This window comes from Phodopus roborovskii, unplaced genomic scaffold, assembly GCF_943737965.1.
Source record: "Phodopus roborovskii unplaced genomic scaffold, PHOROB, whole genome shotgun sequence".
NCBI lineage: Eukaryota > Metazoa > Chordata > Mammalia > Rodentia > Cricetidae > Phodopus > Phodopus roborovskii.
The window spans coordinates 58,810,421-58,827,687 of record NW_026126480.1 but is presented as its reverse complement, the minus strand read 5'-3'; the positions used below and the strand labels follow the sequence as shown (position 1 = coordinate 58,827,687).

At 38.0% G+C, this 17,267-nt stretch overlaps 1 protein-coding gene across 1 annotated transcript in view; it reads right to left on the bottom strand.

Moving 5' to 3' along the window:
* The window catches only part of LOC127227840 (membrane-spanning 4-domains subfamily A member 4A-like), a 30,128-nt gene that overhangs the window by 2,898 nt on the left and 9,963 nt on the right, over window positions 1-17,267 (bottom strand). The window contains exons 2-6 of the mRNA XM_051192160.1: window positions 11,174-11,242; window positions 8,712-8,898; window positions 5,903-6,031; window positions 2,624-2,782; window positions 305-406 (exon numbers count right to left, since the gene is read on the bottom strand). Coding sequence (XP_051048117.1) covers window positions 305-406; window positions 2,624-2,782; window positions 5,903-6,031; window positions 8,712-8,898; window positions 11,174-11,242 — 646 coding nt within the window. The remainder of the gene's footprint in view (window positions 1-304; window positions 407-2,623; window positions 2,783-5,902; window positions 6,032-8,711; window positions 8,899-11,173; window positions 11,243-17,267) is intronic.

Sequence of the window (17,267 nt, the reverse complement as noted above, 5' to 3'; positions counted from 1 at the left end):
CGGAAGAACTTGAGACAATTCTCCTGTGTCCTCAGAGAGGAAGTACATCATCATGAGTCAACAAAAGAGAGAAAATGAATTTTTCCACATGGGCCTGGAATGGATTCAGAAGTTTCAGATAAGGTCACAGCCTAGCCAACTGCACAAATGATACCCTTTAAGACCCTGGGCAGAGGACTCAGCTGAGCTGTGCCTGTACTCTTGACCCATTGAAACAGAGCCAGTAAAGTTTTGTTATTCTGAGCTTCCATTGCAAAATGAAAGAAACTACTGGGGCCATCTTCAAATGAAAACTAAGACTCACCCGACTGGGATTGCAACAGGTCACTTTGCATCCAAAGGCAGAAAGGGACACAGTGATGCAGAATTCCAGCAAGTTTAAAATGATCACCAAGACTTGCATACCCTAAAAACATATTTACAAAAAAAGGGGGGGACATGAGGACCAGCAATGACAGTTTCTAGCATTTACTGTGCATTACAATGCCAGATGAGAAAAGGCATTGGCTGCCAACTACAGCCTGCTGTTGTCCAGTTCTTGACCGATTGACATTCAGAATCAATGTCATTAGTTCTTTCTCTGATAGCATAGCCTAGTATTTCTCTCTCTTTATTATATCAGTGATAGGAAAGGAATGAAACAGTGATCTTCAAGTTACTTGGCCTTTAGTTCTGGTTCAAGAGAATCATCTTTACACCTGTCTCCTGCTCTTCTGTCAGAATACAGGGCCATATAGGAAGAACACAATACAGTTATTCAAGAGTTGATGTCTGAGAGTCTATAGTTTAAACATTTTGTTTGAGCCCCATGGTTAGAGAATTTCCCTCTGCTAGGGAAGATTCAGTATCAACAGCTTTGTGCAAAAGAGATACAGACTCAGTGAGCCCCTAGATTGCGTTCCTTCTTTACTAAAACCTCCAACACAACTAATGCTCCTCTACCAGCTACTGCTGTAGAAGTAGATGGAGGGAAGGAAATAGAAGACTTCCTTGACCCCAAGGATCTTACCTTTGAAAGTTAGAATTACTTCCTTTGAGGTTTCACAGCCTATAATATCTCTGTAAAGGACACTCAATTCTGCTTTGACAACAAGGATGCATTGCTCTATATGTAAATGAATAAGTGAGCTTCTTTTTTTAATCAAATTTCACTTAGAAAAATATTTTCTGGAACTCCCTAAAGATACAGCACTCTTCTTAGTTTTGTGTCTTCTGGGTTTTCAATTAGCTTACAATAGATTCCCAGACCTGTAATTCTGTCATGAGGATACAAAGATAGGAACTGGTCTAGTTCTTAGCTCCCAGGAGAGCCTTGTATAGCATGCATTGGTACAAGAACTGAGACAAAAAGAATGTCCACACAATCAATGGGAATTCGTGCTTCCTCTTGGAGAGAGGGTGATTTCTTGAGATGAACACAGATAATTTGGAGGACCTCTTGCTCAATATATACTCATAAATTCAAGAGAGTAATAGAAGAACATTGAGTCAAATGCCAGAGTCTTCTAAATATGGAGCCTCAATGCAATGCACAGGTTCTGGACCTGTGAATTCAGACCTGTGAACTAGATCTATGCTATGTATTTGTCTCTATTAAGCTCTATACAGGAAAATACTTCAGAAGATGAACTTGCAGCTGGTTCCCAGGATAACTACACAGAGCTACAACAGTGAATATCAAAGGGACTGGAGGAGGCTGTGAAGTCTAGTCTTCCAGAAGATGCTCATACCAACTTCTAATAGTGTGATAGTGGAGAAAACTATTTAATTATCTGAGGGAAGCTTTCTTTTCTTATGTTGACTAAGTCATGAGAAATAGTATGATTGTTGTACTAATTACTAAAAAACCTCAAGAAGAGTTTATTAGTTTAGCAAAGACTAACTCCAGATATTACATTGGTTTGGAGACAAAGCTCAAGATTTATGTAGGATGAGCTAGGGATGGAAGAAAGGCCATACCACTCATCTGGCTATTAAAACTGTATGAACGTTTTTGAGTTTCCACAGTTAGGTGAAGGAAGACGACAAGGAAGGGAAAAACCGAGCACCAGGCCAATAGTCTGGAAGGTCACCTTACATAGAAGATAAGAGGAACATTGTTATCCTGAGTAAAAGCCATAGAGTCTTTAATGATGAAGATAATTAAGTATTTTAGCCTTCCATAACTATTCCTGTTGGAGCTCTTCTCCCAGGAGACTCTCAGTGTGTTTGTGGGGGTGTTCAGGGTGCATGTGAGGGGGAGAGAGGGAAAAAGGGAAGGAGGGAGAGTTAGAGGGACGGAGGGAAAGAGGGATGGATGGAGGGAGGGAGAGGGGACTGGGATTGATACGTAAAATAAAAAAAAAAACTAACCTTTATTCTCAGATAAGATAATAATACTTTTGGAGGCATTTTGAAATGAAAGCAAAGTGTGTGGAATGTCCAATATAGTAATTACTAAGGACTTATGTTCTATAATGTAGGTTTCTTCCCATTTAGCTTCATTGCTTATGTAGTAACATTAGAGATGAGACATAAATCTGATTCTTCATATTTTGGCATATTTCCAGGGATTGATGAGTTGGTCAGAGCTCTTGTTCCTCAGATTTGTTTCCACCGTAATATGTGGAAAGAGAATACTCACCAGGCAAATGGTCATGCTCTGCAAGCATTGGTCTGGCATATAATTATATCTGCAGAAATTGTAATCAAATGACAAATCATGCAACCTGTTCACACTGAAGATGATTCCAAACAAAGCCACTATTGAGCTAGCGATGTTCAATCCCGTGTTGCTTTGGACCTAACAAGTAATAAAAATGAAACAATCAAAAATATCCCCCACAAAATAACATCATCCCCTCATTTTCCCACTGATCACTTCTACTTCATCCCTGCTATATTCAGTCCTCCCCATTTGTTTCAATTATCATTATAGTAGATATTGTATATCAGTGATAAACATCTACTAAATATGTTTTTTATTTAAATGAGTAAAGGGACCACATAGGCATTTGTACAGAGAAGATGTGTAACAGGTACACAGAGTTGATTATGAATTATTATGAATGAAATTATTATGATTGAATTATTATGAATTATTATGAATGAAAAGGAAATCATATGTCAGTTTCTACTTGCTGGATGGCTGTTTTCAAAAAGACTAAAGATAGCAATGTGGTTCTGAGTGTGTAGACAAAAAAAAACACCAAAAAACAAAAACAAACAAACAAACAAACAAAAAAAACCCCAACAACCAACCAACCAACCAACCAACCAACCAAAACAACTATTAGACTGTTGGTGAGAATGTATTGGATTACCCATTATGGAAAGCTAATGGCCCTCCAAATTGAAAGTTGACACAACTCAGCAATTCCTCACCTCTTGGCATATTTCCATATGAAATGAGAACAGTGACGTATAAACCTGTCTCCACCCACATATTCATCACAGAATTATTAAGACTCATTAATAAACAGTCTAAACTGATGGATCAAGAATAAATAATCTATGATATTCATCTCTACCTATGTACATATACACAGGCCTAACGTGAGATGTATAGATAAAATGGAGCATCTTGGTGTCTTTAAAAACATTAATGAACTTGGAGTTGAGAACATAATGAAACAAGTAAAACACTAATATGTAGAGCCTTAAAATTAAATTCATAGAAGAATAGGATGCTTGATACCTAAAATAAAGGGGGAAAGAGACATGGGAAATGTTAACCAATGGTAAAAGGTTTAAGATATTGTTCTGGTTAGCTTTTTGTCAACTTGATATAAACCAGAATTGCTCATTAAGAGGGAAGTTCGACTGATGAATTGCCTTCATCAGATTGGAATGTGGGCATATTTATGAGGCATTTTCTGTATTTTATTTTATTAACATTTTTATTTATTTTACATACTGACCACAGTTTTCACTCCCTCCTCTCCTCCTTTCCCTCCTTCTTTTTCTACCTTTACCTCCCCTTGCCAACTATTTGCCATCTACTCCTTTTCCCATCCAGTTCTCCTCTGCTTCAGTCAGAAAGAGAACGGCCTCCCATAAACTTGAACAAAGCAAGGCACACCAAGCTGAGGCAGGACCAAGCCCCTTGCTCTGCATCAAGGCTGTTCTAGATAATTCAGCTTGGGAAACAGATTCCACAAAGCCAGCTAAACACCAGGGTCAGGTCATGACTTCATTGCCAGGAGCCTTACAAGTAAGTAGACTAAGCTACACAATTGTCAGGATCCCTAACTATTAGTTCAGAGTTCATGAGCTTCCAGAGAAGCTCAGATGAGCTGATAAGACATTTTCTTAACTAATGATTGATGTGTGAGATACGCTATGCAAGTGGCCCAGGGTTGTGTAAGAAAGTAGACTGATTATGCCATGGAGAACAAGCCAGTAGGCAGCATTCTTCCATGGTCTGTGCCTCCAGGTTCCTGCCTTGAGTCTCTGTATTAACTGCCTTCAGTGGTGCGGTGAGCTGATGGGAGATGTCATTCTGTAAACCTGTTTCTCATATTGGTTAATGAATAAAGCACTGTTGGCCAAAAAGAAAGCAAGATAGGCGGGATTAGGAGACAAGGAGAATTCCGGAAGGAGTAGGGAGAAGTCAGCATGTAGAGACTTGAGAAAGCACAATGCGGCCCCTCTCTCCAGTAAGATGAGACCATGTGGAAACACTTAGATTAATAGAAATGGGTTAATATTTAGGACAGAGCTAGCTGATAAGAAACACTCTAAACTGGCCTACAGCTTTATATCAAATACAGAGGAGTCTGTGTATTATTTGGGGCTGGCATGGCACTGGGCCCAGGCATACAGAAAAACTACTCATAACAGTGAGCTTTTTGGTCATGCTGTTTATCAGAGCAACAGAAAGCAAGCTAGGGCAGGCTACACAGGATAATTAAGTTTTAGAGATATGCAGTGTGATGACAATGACTAATAATATGGGTACATTAAGTTTGCTAAGAGACTCATTCTTTAGTGTTAACATCATATTTGAAAAGGGTAACTAGGTAAAGACAATAGCCTGTTAGTTGCCTGAGAATGGTATTGAGTTCACTACATGTAATTAGACATGCATATGGAATGATTGTAAGGATAAACTTAAATATCAACATATTTTGCTTAAAACTGCTTTAAAATAGAGCTATAGCTATTTTCTACCCCAGAAGCATACATGTTGGATGAGGTCATTCTGCTTGAATAGAAAAAAGAATGAGGTGTTATTACTCACCAGTCCTTTTGTTGTTTTTATTCCTGCTACAATCGAGAAAGTTCCTGAAATAATATACTGAAACCAGAGGAACATATACATAACCATTAAAGTTTATTTGAAAATTGATTCAGAAGTTAGATAGGTACATTAAGTAGAATTATAGTTTTAAATAACAGTAATTTAAATGGAGGGACTCTACCAGAAGACTCTGGAAAAATTTATCAGCTTTTCAAAAGTCATTGAATTATAATGATAGAAAAGCTGTTTGAGAGCAACAAATGATAAGTTTTCTTAGTTCTAGTTGTGAAGTAACCCTAGCAGGGCACCAAAATTCAAGAAGGTATTATAAGCAAAAGAACTAATTGAGAAACTATTCTTGTGAGAAATATATTTAAGTTGCAATTAAAGTAATAGCACTAGTATCCTAGTTATTAGATAATAAATACAGACATGTTTGTCCAGATGGCAGCATCTCCCAGTCTCCTCCACATTCTCTAGATCTTATATTCTCTTTACCCCTCCTTCATCAATGCTTCCTCAGTCTTGAGTGTGAGGTTGATACAGATATTTAATTTTAACTATGACAAAACTGAGCCAAAAATTAGATGGCAAAATACAGGGTAAAATAAAGGCAGGGTTCTAAGCTGAAGACAGTAATAATGATGTCATTTCTGTTTACTTCAGAAAGTATTCACTCACCAACACAGGCCCCCAACATGGGTATGTACTTCCAAATGCAATGTTTTCTGATTTATTAAATGAATCTGAGATAATTATTGTTATTATTCCTAGGCTAAGGATCATTAAGGCAGCCAGAATCTGCATGACCTAGAATGAAAAAGTGAAAGTTAATTTTATCCACCACAATGGTGCCTGTGCCACCCTGTCTTCCAGCATTATGCTTCTCTCATTGTCTATTGTTTGATACAGCTATGTTCTTGGCCTCATCAACAGTGCCAGACAATGGTTTTTACTAGCATGTAACAAGCCTTACTTGAAAAAGAAAGTGCTTGGTTAGTTCCATGAAGTCAGTCAATTGTACCATTTTGCCAGGTTAGTCACTAAATCGGCATAATGTTAAAATGATCTCTATTTTAACATAGTGCCATTCTCATAGTTCAGTGTATCTGTACAATTTTTACACCATTTTCTAATAAGTTACTAAATAGACATTTAAATGATTAAAATGATCTCTGATGATTTAGTGCTGTATTCATAGATGAATGCCTCTTTCTCAACTCTCATAGTCTCACTTGAGGAGCTTCCAACAGTAGATGACAGTTAACATATAGACCCACAACTAATTAATGTGCAGAGAACAATGACAACATAAACGACTTTGGAATATTCAGCTCTAAATAAATACCACACCCTACCCATAATACTCAGAGATTTTTTTTTTTTTAATGAAGAGGGAGCTGGAAAGATTGTAAGAGTCAGAGATGACTTCAAACAAGTAGCATTTTCTGGGCACAACTAAGTTTTCTTTAATGGTGTGACACCTGGCATATTGACCATACTATACCCCAGGTCCCATAACCAAGAGTAATTAATTGAGCAACACAAACTGGACTCAATTAGGACAAAGGGGGAAAGGAAGGTAATACCTTGGAAAAGTTTCTGGATAAATATAATCAAAATGCATTGTATGAAATTCTCAAATAATAAAAACATCATGTAAAAAACATACAAAAGCAAAAATAAACTAAAATAAAATAGATTTTGCAAAATTGAAGGGCTTAGTAAAACAAATGCTCAGAGGGAAATGTACAACATTGAACATAGAAGGGCTTGAATCACCGATGTAGGATTACACTCAGGAAGCTAGAGAAGGAAAATCAGATTGAATCAAAGGTAAGCACATAAAAAATTAACATTAGACCAGAAATCAATGAAATGACAATAGAAAATTTATAGACAAAATCAATTACATACAAAAAGGTGTCTTAAAAGACAAAAGATAATGATAAACCTCTGATGGGAAATGTCATTCTGTATATGTTTCTCATACTGGTTAATAATAATGCACCGTTGGCCAATAGGAAAGGAAGATAGGAGAGACAAGGAGGAAATAGGAAGTAGTAAGGAGGAGCCAAGATGGAGGGTCTGGAGAGAGCAGTATGCAGCAGCCGGCTCCTGGTAAGAAGACCACGTGGAAATACATAGATTAACACAAATGGGTTAATACTTAAGACCGAGCTAGCCGATAAAAAAGTAGTAACTGGCCAACAGTATAATATCTAATACAGAGTCTCTGTGTGTTATTTGGGGCTGGCGCGGCGGCAGGACAAGACTCGGCGGCGGGCGGAAAACCCGTACTCTTACAAACCTCTAATGAGGTAGAAAAACATAGAACAGAACAGAATACCCACAAAGTTCTTTCATCATAAATGACAGGGGGAACATCACTGTAGATGCCATGAGGGAAAACTGATTCATAATGAAATGCTATGAGTAATTCTTATCTACCATTTTTATGATCTACATGCAAAACGTCATTCCCTAAGAAGACTTCATGATATTCTAAATGGCAACTTGCCATGTAATTCTAACACTATGAAGTTTTGAAAAGGACAAACTGTTAGAAAATGTTAAAACAATCAGGGTTTGTAAAGGAATCTGTGGGGTGAATACATAGGGCATGGAGAATTTTAGGGTCAAAAATGCTTTGTATAACATAGCAACACGGGGCAATTATCCCTGTATATTGGCCAAGACCCACAGAATGTACATATAAGGAGTGGATCCTAATACAAGTTAATAGCATTGGGTAATAATGACACATTGGTGTAAGTCTATCATTTGCAACAAAACATGCCACTTTTATAAAGTAGGACCAATGAGGGGGGATGCTATGCATGTGTGAGAAAAATGGGTATATAGAATGCATTGGTACCATTAAGTTCCCTTATAAACTGAAAATTTCCCTAATTATGAATACATATCAATATGTTTAAAATTAACCTTTAGAAATGCCAACATATATTTCTTGAAACACAACCTTTGGCACAGAACAAAAAGTAGAATAGCAGAAAATAAAAGAATTACATGTGTTCACAATGACTTTCTCCTAGTGGTTTAATGTTTTCACTTGGCCTTTAGTACACACACATCTGAGACTCCAGATGGAAATGCTTGGAGAATGGAAGACTTTTCATGGTCTGTGTGGCAGGCTCAGGAAAGACACTGGAGATACAGACAATATGGGCTGACTGGTACAGGGCAGACCTGTGGAGGAGACCACAGCTAGGGCACACATAGTTTCTTGCTGCTGTGTTACAGCCTGTTAAATGTGATTTTCTAGGTGACCCACAATGTTAATGACATCTGCAATCTCTAAATTTTAAACATAACTGGATTAGAAGAGTAATACAATCAATTATGTATTTTTCTGATGACACAGTCTGAAAATCAAACACAGACCTATTTATATCCTTAAAGGTAGGTATTAGTGTATTGGGTTGTACGTTTATAATACCACTGTCTCTTAGATCCATTACCTACTTACACCCATGGATTTTGGTTCCCCCTTTAAGAACTTCTCTGACAATCCTTTCCATATATGTGAGTACATTCCAGCAGCTTTTCCTGACTGCAGCACATCAAAGCCAACACCCAGTGTGGTCTGTTCCATTGCTTGTATGGTTGTCATGGCAGCAGTCAGTGCTATAAGAAAGGTAATTTGAGATGAAGTCCTACAAATAAAAAAAGAGGGACATGATATTCTGAACATGATTATGCTGTATGTACAAATTCTGAACATCCTCAATTTTTTTTTTTTTTTTATTTAATTTTATATAACAAAGTCCAATTAAATGAAAACAAACATTTATACACAATATTTGGGAATTTGGGCGTCGTTCTTTCCAAACTACTTCCTGCTGGTAAGGGGCGCTGTCTTGGGGGATTCGAAGAAGATTCAGATATCCTAGCTGTAGTCTGTAGGGCTGTTTTGTCCAGCTGTTTTGAATGTACATCCTCAATTTTTAATGGCTGTTTGAGCCCAAGAAGTAGAAGAGGAAACACATTGAAGAAGAGAATTGGAGAGACATAGAAATAGATGATCGATGGGTATAGTGTTAGTTAGTAGATGATGACGGATATATGATTGATTGTTATATGACAGATAAGCAATAGGTAGAAGATAGATGGACTTGTGGCACAGCCATGTCTGATGGGAATGAGAGAAGTCATAAGTCCAGCACAGCTGCTTGACTAAGACCCAGCGAAACTGAGCTGTATGATGGTCCACCCCACCACCTTTGATTTCATCTCCCCCTATTGCGTATTTGGGTAACTTTTAATATTTGTACAATTCGGGGATATTGGATTGTTGGAAATTTCCTTATGAATCATTTATGTCTTCTCCCAGGGTACTGCTTCTAAGGTTCCTCAGAAAAGTCCCAAACACACTACCCCTCCTGCTTTTAGGGAGATATTCTTGTCTGCTTGGAAGGTCTTCCTTATGCCTTGGAGGTTATTACACACAAAAGAAGGCAAAGGTCTTTTTTATGAGACTACGAGGCTTTTTTTTTTTTTTTTTTTTTTTATGATTCTGTGAAGCCTTCAAACTTATTTTCATAATGGCTATACTACCATTTATTTATTTATTCTTATTTTACATATGGATCCCAGTTCCCTCTCCGTGTGTCCCTCCCTCCTTACCTTCTAACCTTCTAACCTCCCCATGCCCCCACCCCTCCCACCCCTCCCACCCTCCCATCCATCCTGTTAACACTTCACATGTAGGGTGATGCCTTCCTGGAGGGGTCATCTAAATCTGTCAAGTCATTTGGAGTAGGGACTAGGCCCTCCCTCCTTCGGCTATGAGGCATTCTTGAAACATCTGTCTCTGTACTTACTCAGGAACAAGATACTCACTTAAAAAGGTCAACAAAATTTGGTGGGCTAGAGGAGTTGGACACAAATAAGATTGTAAGCCTCTTCCCACTATACATCACTATATGCCTAATTACGTGCCATATACAGCAACAAAGTTAGATTAGCTGAAGTTACCCCTGTCTTGCATAGAGACTCATATGGATGGGCAAAGAATGATGTAGAAAGATGATCAATGAATGAGATGTCAGGACCTCCCATTTCTTAGAAAAGTTTACACATGCAAAGCCACTGTGATGTCATATGACCAAGGAACAAAAGAATGCCAGGATTAGACATATTAAAAAAATTCCATAAAGATATAAATTGTGAACATTGTGTTATGCCAGAATTTGAATAATAACTGTAGAAGCTTTGATCTGAGGATATTTCTTGAGCACTCTGACTATTAAGAGTTAATAATACACTGCTTGGGACATGGCAATATGTCCGGACTAGCTTGGAGATTTTGTTTTGATCTAGTGTCCTTGTAACCACAAAAGCTACCTGCCTGAGAATGAGCTGTTGTATGCTTCTAGATTCTTAAAGATTTGGTTAGGGGGTTAATAAGTAAGACTGATTATAATAGTTAACTCTTTATCAATGATGTCAAAACTTGAGGGAAAATGATTGGAAATGATAATTGTTCTGTCACAGCTTATTAATGATGTCTAAAAGATGAGTAAAGGAAGTGAAATACATATACAAAAAAATGACATGATCTATGCTTTGAAACAACATAAATGCATCCCTGTTTACTAAATTCTGTATAAGTAAAGAAGCTCTCTGGCTGCTAGTCATCAGGCTCCAAGGTTCTCCAAATCATCATGGCCTGGCTCCCTCCATCCCTTTCCTGCTCCTTACATGTCCTGCTGGGACATGAGTCTCTATCTGGGATGGACTTCTCTGTCTGTCTCTCCTAAAAGAAACTAAAAAGTGTCTGATTACTCCTCTCACAGGTCTTGCATCCACCTAACTTCAGACCCTGCCCTCATCCGGATCTGAACTCTGGCAGAGTTTTTGTGCATGAATGTGATAGGTAGATAGAATAGATATATGATAGATAAGTAAATTTAAGTTCCACATACCTACCTTCTTGTCACCTGCAGTATCCGTTGTACGTCTGATGACGATGAGGCTTTGGAAAAGCGCCTCAGGTTTCTGGTCCAAATACAGAGACCTTTCCACACTACACACCTAACTCAACTTAGATTTGCATGTTCCTTTTAGCATGTTTTGTAAATCCTAAAGATTGTACAGAGAATTTCTGAGGAGCACAATTAACTAGGTCCTAAGTTCCTGTCGGAAGCATTAACAGATTTTTATGTTCCTTGTATGGGTGTGTGTGTCTATTCTTAAATTTGCTGAAAAAGCAGTAGCTCCCCTTTCAGCCTTTCATATGAAACAGCAGTATTTGGCACTGTGGACATCAGTGCGAGGATTACTATGTGCTAAACTTTGTTCAGTGGTCTTAATATAAACAGATTTAATTAATGACACTAATTTAATTTCACACATTTTTATGCTGTCTTGTCTTCCTAATAAAGTTTTTATACAGAATATGCTTCTAACATGAAATTCTGCTTCTTGAGATTAAACATGAATGTCCATAACATAGCAAGAAATTGGTTCTCCAGCAATAATTACACATTTCAGAAATCAAAGAAGTGTTAGTTGTCAGAGAAAAAAGTGTGTGTGTGTGTGTGTGTGTGTTTACTAAGACAAACAGACAAACTCTGCTGTGATGCTTTATGAATGTTTTATTTCCCTGAATCAAGATTTCCTACCAGAAAATTGGGAAAATATTTACCTGATACTTATGAGTATATTAGTTCATTTTACACTGGAATAACAAAACATTGCTAGATGCATAATTTGTAAATATACAATGTGTATTAAGCTCAAAATTTCAGAAGTTCAGATGCATGGTTCAGCATCCACTGTCTCTGCTAAGAGCCTTCTAGCTGGATTGTGGCAGATGGCATAATGGTTGGAGGGAGTAGGTGTAAGAGGTTAACATGGAAAGATGGAAAAAAAGGAAAGATCTAGATTTCATTTTATAACTCATGGGAACTTTCAGGATCCTATGAGAATTTCATTAATCTCTTCTAGGTCAACACTGCCAGTGATATAACCATTCACCCCTATGCCCTGCTTCTTAGAGTTCCCATACCTCAAAAGTGCCATATGGGAGACAAAGATTCCAATATATAAAACTCTGTTAGTCATCTTTTTACTGCTGTGGCAAGACATAAGATGAACACATGAAAAGATGGTTTATTTTGGCTTATAGGGTCTGTAGTTTCAATCCATAATCATCTTTTATATCACTTTTATATCACAAAAACATGAGCCTTTGTCAGAGGAGGCTGCTCATCTCATGGCAGATAAAAAGGAAAAGCAGATGAGGTGTAGACAATACATCTTTCCATGAATTCAATGACCTACTTAAACCAAACAAGACCCTAGCCTAATATCTCATTTAGTCATGAGTTTGTCAGTGGCTGAACCTACTGATGATGTTACCATTCTTATGATGCAATACCCTCCCAAGGCTCTGCTACTGTTGTGTGGAACAAGGATTCAATGCATGAGTATTTGGGAACACTTCCTGTGCCAACCACTACAGGAAACAAACACCATCCAAATCATCGCAAAGAATAAGGCAAAGCAGTGTTCAATATACATTACTAAATACATTTTTATAGAAAAATGACCAAATGAGATGATATGTACCCACAGGAAAATAAATGTGAAAAATGCTGCCTCCAGTGAGTTCATAAGAAACTTGGAAATACGGAAACATCACCACATCGGTAGAACCCAGGATAATTAGTTTTCTGCACAAGAATCTAGAGTTGACATAAGAATCAGTGGCCAACACCTTGGGAATTCAGAGGAGGGTTCCTGGCATTGGAGACATTTAACTACAAGCTTTAATAATTCCTGTGGTAGGAAGCCTCCAACTGAGAGATTGAGTGTGCTATTCTATCAACTCCTGACAAAAAGAATCAATACAATGAAGGAAAGTCAAAAGTTGAAGGAGAGCAAAGTACCTTGGATAAATTGAGAGATCAGAGAATCATAATGGAACAGTAGTAGACAGAGATGGCTCAGTGGTTAAGAGAATTTGCTGTTCTTGCAGAACTCAAGTTCAGTTCCCACACTTTGTAGGCAATAATAATCATCAATTCTGGCAATTTCTTCAACAGGTCCCTTTTACCAAGTCATGTTTTTGGGGGTATTGAATTCTATCTTGTGACACTGAAGCAGGAAAAAATAAATTCCAGAAGACGATAAGCAAACACAGCAACTTTTAATCTCTAAATTCAGCAGCAAGATATAATTTTGGGAGGTCATTTCCTATGAATATACACATGGTATCATGAGTGATTTCAAACTCCCTACAGCATATTCATGAAATCAAATACTACTCTGCACCAAACATTTAGTATCCAGTGCTCTACAGAGTTGCTCTTTCATAGCAATTTGTTAAAAGGAAAGCTTGGAGATGGGAGTGGTGTGGTGGTGCACATCTTCAATCGCAGCAATCCAGAAGCAGAGGCTAGCAAATCTCTGAGTTTGAGGCCTGTCTGGTATATAGAGCAAGTTTCAGGACAGCTAATTTTATGCAGTGAAAGACATAAGGCTGGTTGATTAAGATGTAATTTAATGAGGGGATAATGTTCCATCCAGCCCCAGTAAGCATCAGAATATGGCAGGTTTGGCCACATGGTTATGGCTTTAGAGTTAAGGATAAAAGAAAGGAGATATGGAATAAAGCAACTGAGGCCATGCCTTTGTTAGGGGATCCCTGAATGGAGGCCTAGTAAAGAGGCCATTGTGTAAAGCTGTGAAATAGAAGCCTGGATTGCATTGGAGAACCCAAAATGTTAGAGATACCAGAGTGGGGAATACCTGCCAATGAGAATTGCTAACAAGAAATGGAACCAGCCCAAGACAAAGAATTGTGTTGTAGTCAAATGTGGATGACATTGGAGACCTGAAGAGTATTTTGACATCAGACATGGGGATGCAAAGTTTGGAATTTTCCCAGCTAGCTGGTTTTTGGTCTGGCTTTGGTCCAGTATATCCTCGCTATGTTCCTTTTTTATTCATGGATCTTAACAATTACTATTTATAGTATCCACACTGCTTGCAGATCAGTGGTAGTACAATTGCAAGATGAATCATTTCAGATAATGAAAAAGTTATATTATAAGTATACAGAATCATTCTTAAACCTTCTCTTAAACCCAAAATATGAAAAGCAGCAGTGAAATGGAAAAATTGTATGTAAATTCATACAAATGGCTGGTAGGTGAGGCTAGAATATCAGATGACGGTCCAGTGACCTTGCCCATCTCATAGTCCCTCTTGGTGGACTCTCACAAGTAGGCCCAACTGATTTCATTAATGTGACTTTCATTTGGATCAGAGGGCAGTGCCTAACAAGAGCATTTTAAGAAAAAAAAATGGAAATTAGAGTGTTGTTTTAACTTTATCACAGAGGCTTCACCTTTATCTACTGCTATTTCAGCCAGTAATTTACCACAATCACCAGGCTGCTTCTCTAGCATCAGCCTGACAACTCCAACTGACCACAGCTTGGTGGGAATTCAGCTCCTGCATGTACCAGCCATGTTGCTGCTGCAAAAGGTAGCTTTTACTAAATCTCTATTGTTCTATTTACTCATACATACATATATAATCTAAAAATAGAATGACTCTCTGAAGGAATGAAAATTAGGTTTCCCGTGAAATAACAGGAACGTGATTAAAGGTACCAAGCTCTTGTACAAGAATCATAAGCTTGATAAATGTGAGCTCAGGGGCTAAAATATCATGGTCGGTTAAAATTAACCATAAGTGGAGGAAGGCATAGAGTGCCTGAAAGAAAAGATTTGTATAAATTTTACTTAAAATCTATTCTTCTGGGTTCCGGTAATGCCTCAAAGAGCCACAGTGATGACCTGTGATGCCTGAGGTTCCAGGTTTGATCCTCAGCATCACAAAGATATTCTCCCAAGAGTGTGACATCAGACAGAGCAACTTCAGGGACCGCCAAGTGGTCATCAATAGAAAAATAAAAGTAAAGTAACACAGTGTGCAGTGCTTTCAAAACAAGCAAGAAAATCCCTGTTCTCCGATTTAGTGAGATATCCATCCTTCCTACACTTGTTGAAATGACAAGGCCCATTGGGGTGTGGGGACATGTGCGGGTGTGACCTGGGCAGACTTGGTCTGAGGTCCCAGAGCCCAGTTTGCTCTCTTACTTGCTGGTCAGAGACAGAAAGCAACCGGAGGCATCCTTGGGACAGGAACATGTGGTGGTCATATGTTCCTTTTTTTCCCCAAAAATATTTATTTTTTTATTTTACATATCAATTCCAGTTCCCTCTCCCTCCCTCTATCTTTCTGTCTTCCCCCCCCCCACATGCACCCCAACCACCCTCCCCTCCAATTGCACAAAGGGACCTCACACAGTGGAACCAGGATATATCCCTGGTGCACAAAAGGACTTTGGACAAACATCCCCCATGGAGGGATACTCCATTAACCTAGAGACAGGAGAGAAGTCCTAGTCCCTACTTCAAATGACTTGACAGATTTAGATGATCCCCTCCTGGCATCACTCTACAGGTAGAGTGGGGGGTGGGAGGGGAAGGTGGTTGGGGGTCATGAGAGGATAGAAGAGAGGGAAAGAGGGAGGGAGAGGGAACTGAGATCGATATGTAAAATAAAAATAAAAAATAAAAAAAGGAAAAAATCTTAAGAAAAATAAAAAAGAAAAGAAAAGGAAAGCCCCCGGTGTTCATAAGTTAATTAGTGTCCTGCCACTTTGCTGAAAATGAGCAAATATCTATGGAAGCTTTTGTTGTGTTTTCATATTCATTTGGTTCCAAGGATTTTTAGTTTTCTTTCTTATTTCCTTCTTGGGCCCATTCATCCTGTAATGCTTTATTCAAATATCTGTGACTTCATGCAGTTATTAGAGGCCCATTTGCTGACCATTTTCAGTTTTATTACTTTGTGGTCAGGTAGAATATATGGATTTATTTTAACTTTTCCGTTCATTCAGGTTTCTTTTGTGTTTGTGGTCCGTTTTACAGAAGCTTTGATGAATTGCTGAGCAGAATATATATTCTTTGGTATTTTGGTGGAATAATCTGTAATACCTGTTTTAAGTCCATTCAATGTATGGTAGACATTAAGTTCCTTTGTGTCTCTGCTTACATGTTATTCAGATGACATGTCTATTGGAGAAAATGGGCATTGATGATGTTAATCTGGGTCTTGAAGTCTGTTACTCCTATTAAACCAAAGTCAATTATATAGTTTAATAATATATATTTCTTATGTCTTGGCCTTGTATAAGTGCATATACATATTCAACCTGCTAACTCACTGAAACACCATCTTACTGAAGAGCTGCTGGAAAATAGCACTTGGATTACTGAATATGATGTGTAGGAAGCTTAGGATTTATCATGGTTCTATATATAGAATCCTGAGGAAATGACACTAGAATTTTTATCAACTGATTTTGCAATTTAAAACTGCTTGTATTTTATTTATCAATCTGTGGAATTTATTTTTTCCTGCTTCAATACACCCAAAACATGGCTGGATAAACTTCCCCTTTCCCTACAAGTGCATCCAGGAATTATTTGCCTGAGATAGTTCCTGTTGTCTATGTAGCTCAGCATTTAATTAAAGTAAGATTAAATTTCCCTAAAAATTATACTTTCCTAATACCTTAGTACATTAGGGAGGGCTTATGATTTCTTGAAAACTTCAGTATTTGTTCCATTTGAACATTCCGATTGACCTGAAACTAATGTTTGGGTATATGCCTAGGAGTGGAATTGCTGTTTCTTGTGGTTGACTGATTCCCATTTTCCAGAGGAACAACCATGTTGATTTCCAGAGTGTCTGTCTGAGTTTAAATCTCACCAGCAGTGGAGGAGTGTTCCCCTTTCTCCACATTCTCTCCAACATAAACTGTCTATGGTATTTTTTATTTTAACCATTCTGACAGGAGAAAGATGGTATCTCATAGTTCAATTCCCTGATGGCTAAGGATGTTGAGCACTTTCTTAAATGTCTTTCAGCCATTTTAGATTCCTCTATTGAGAATTCTCTAGTTCTGTACCCCACATTCTACTTGGGTTATTTGGTGTTT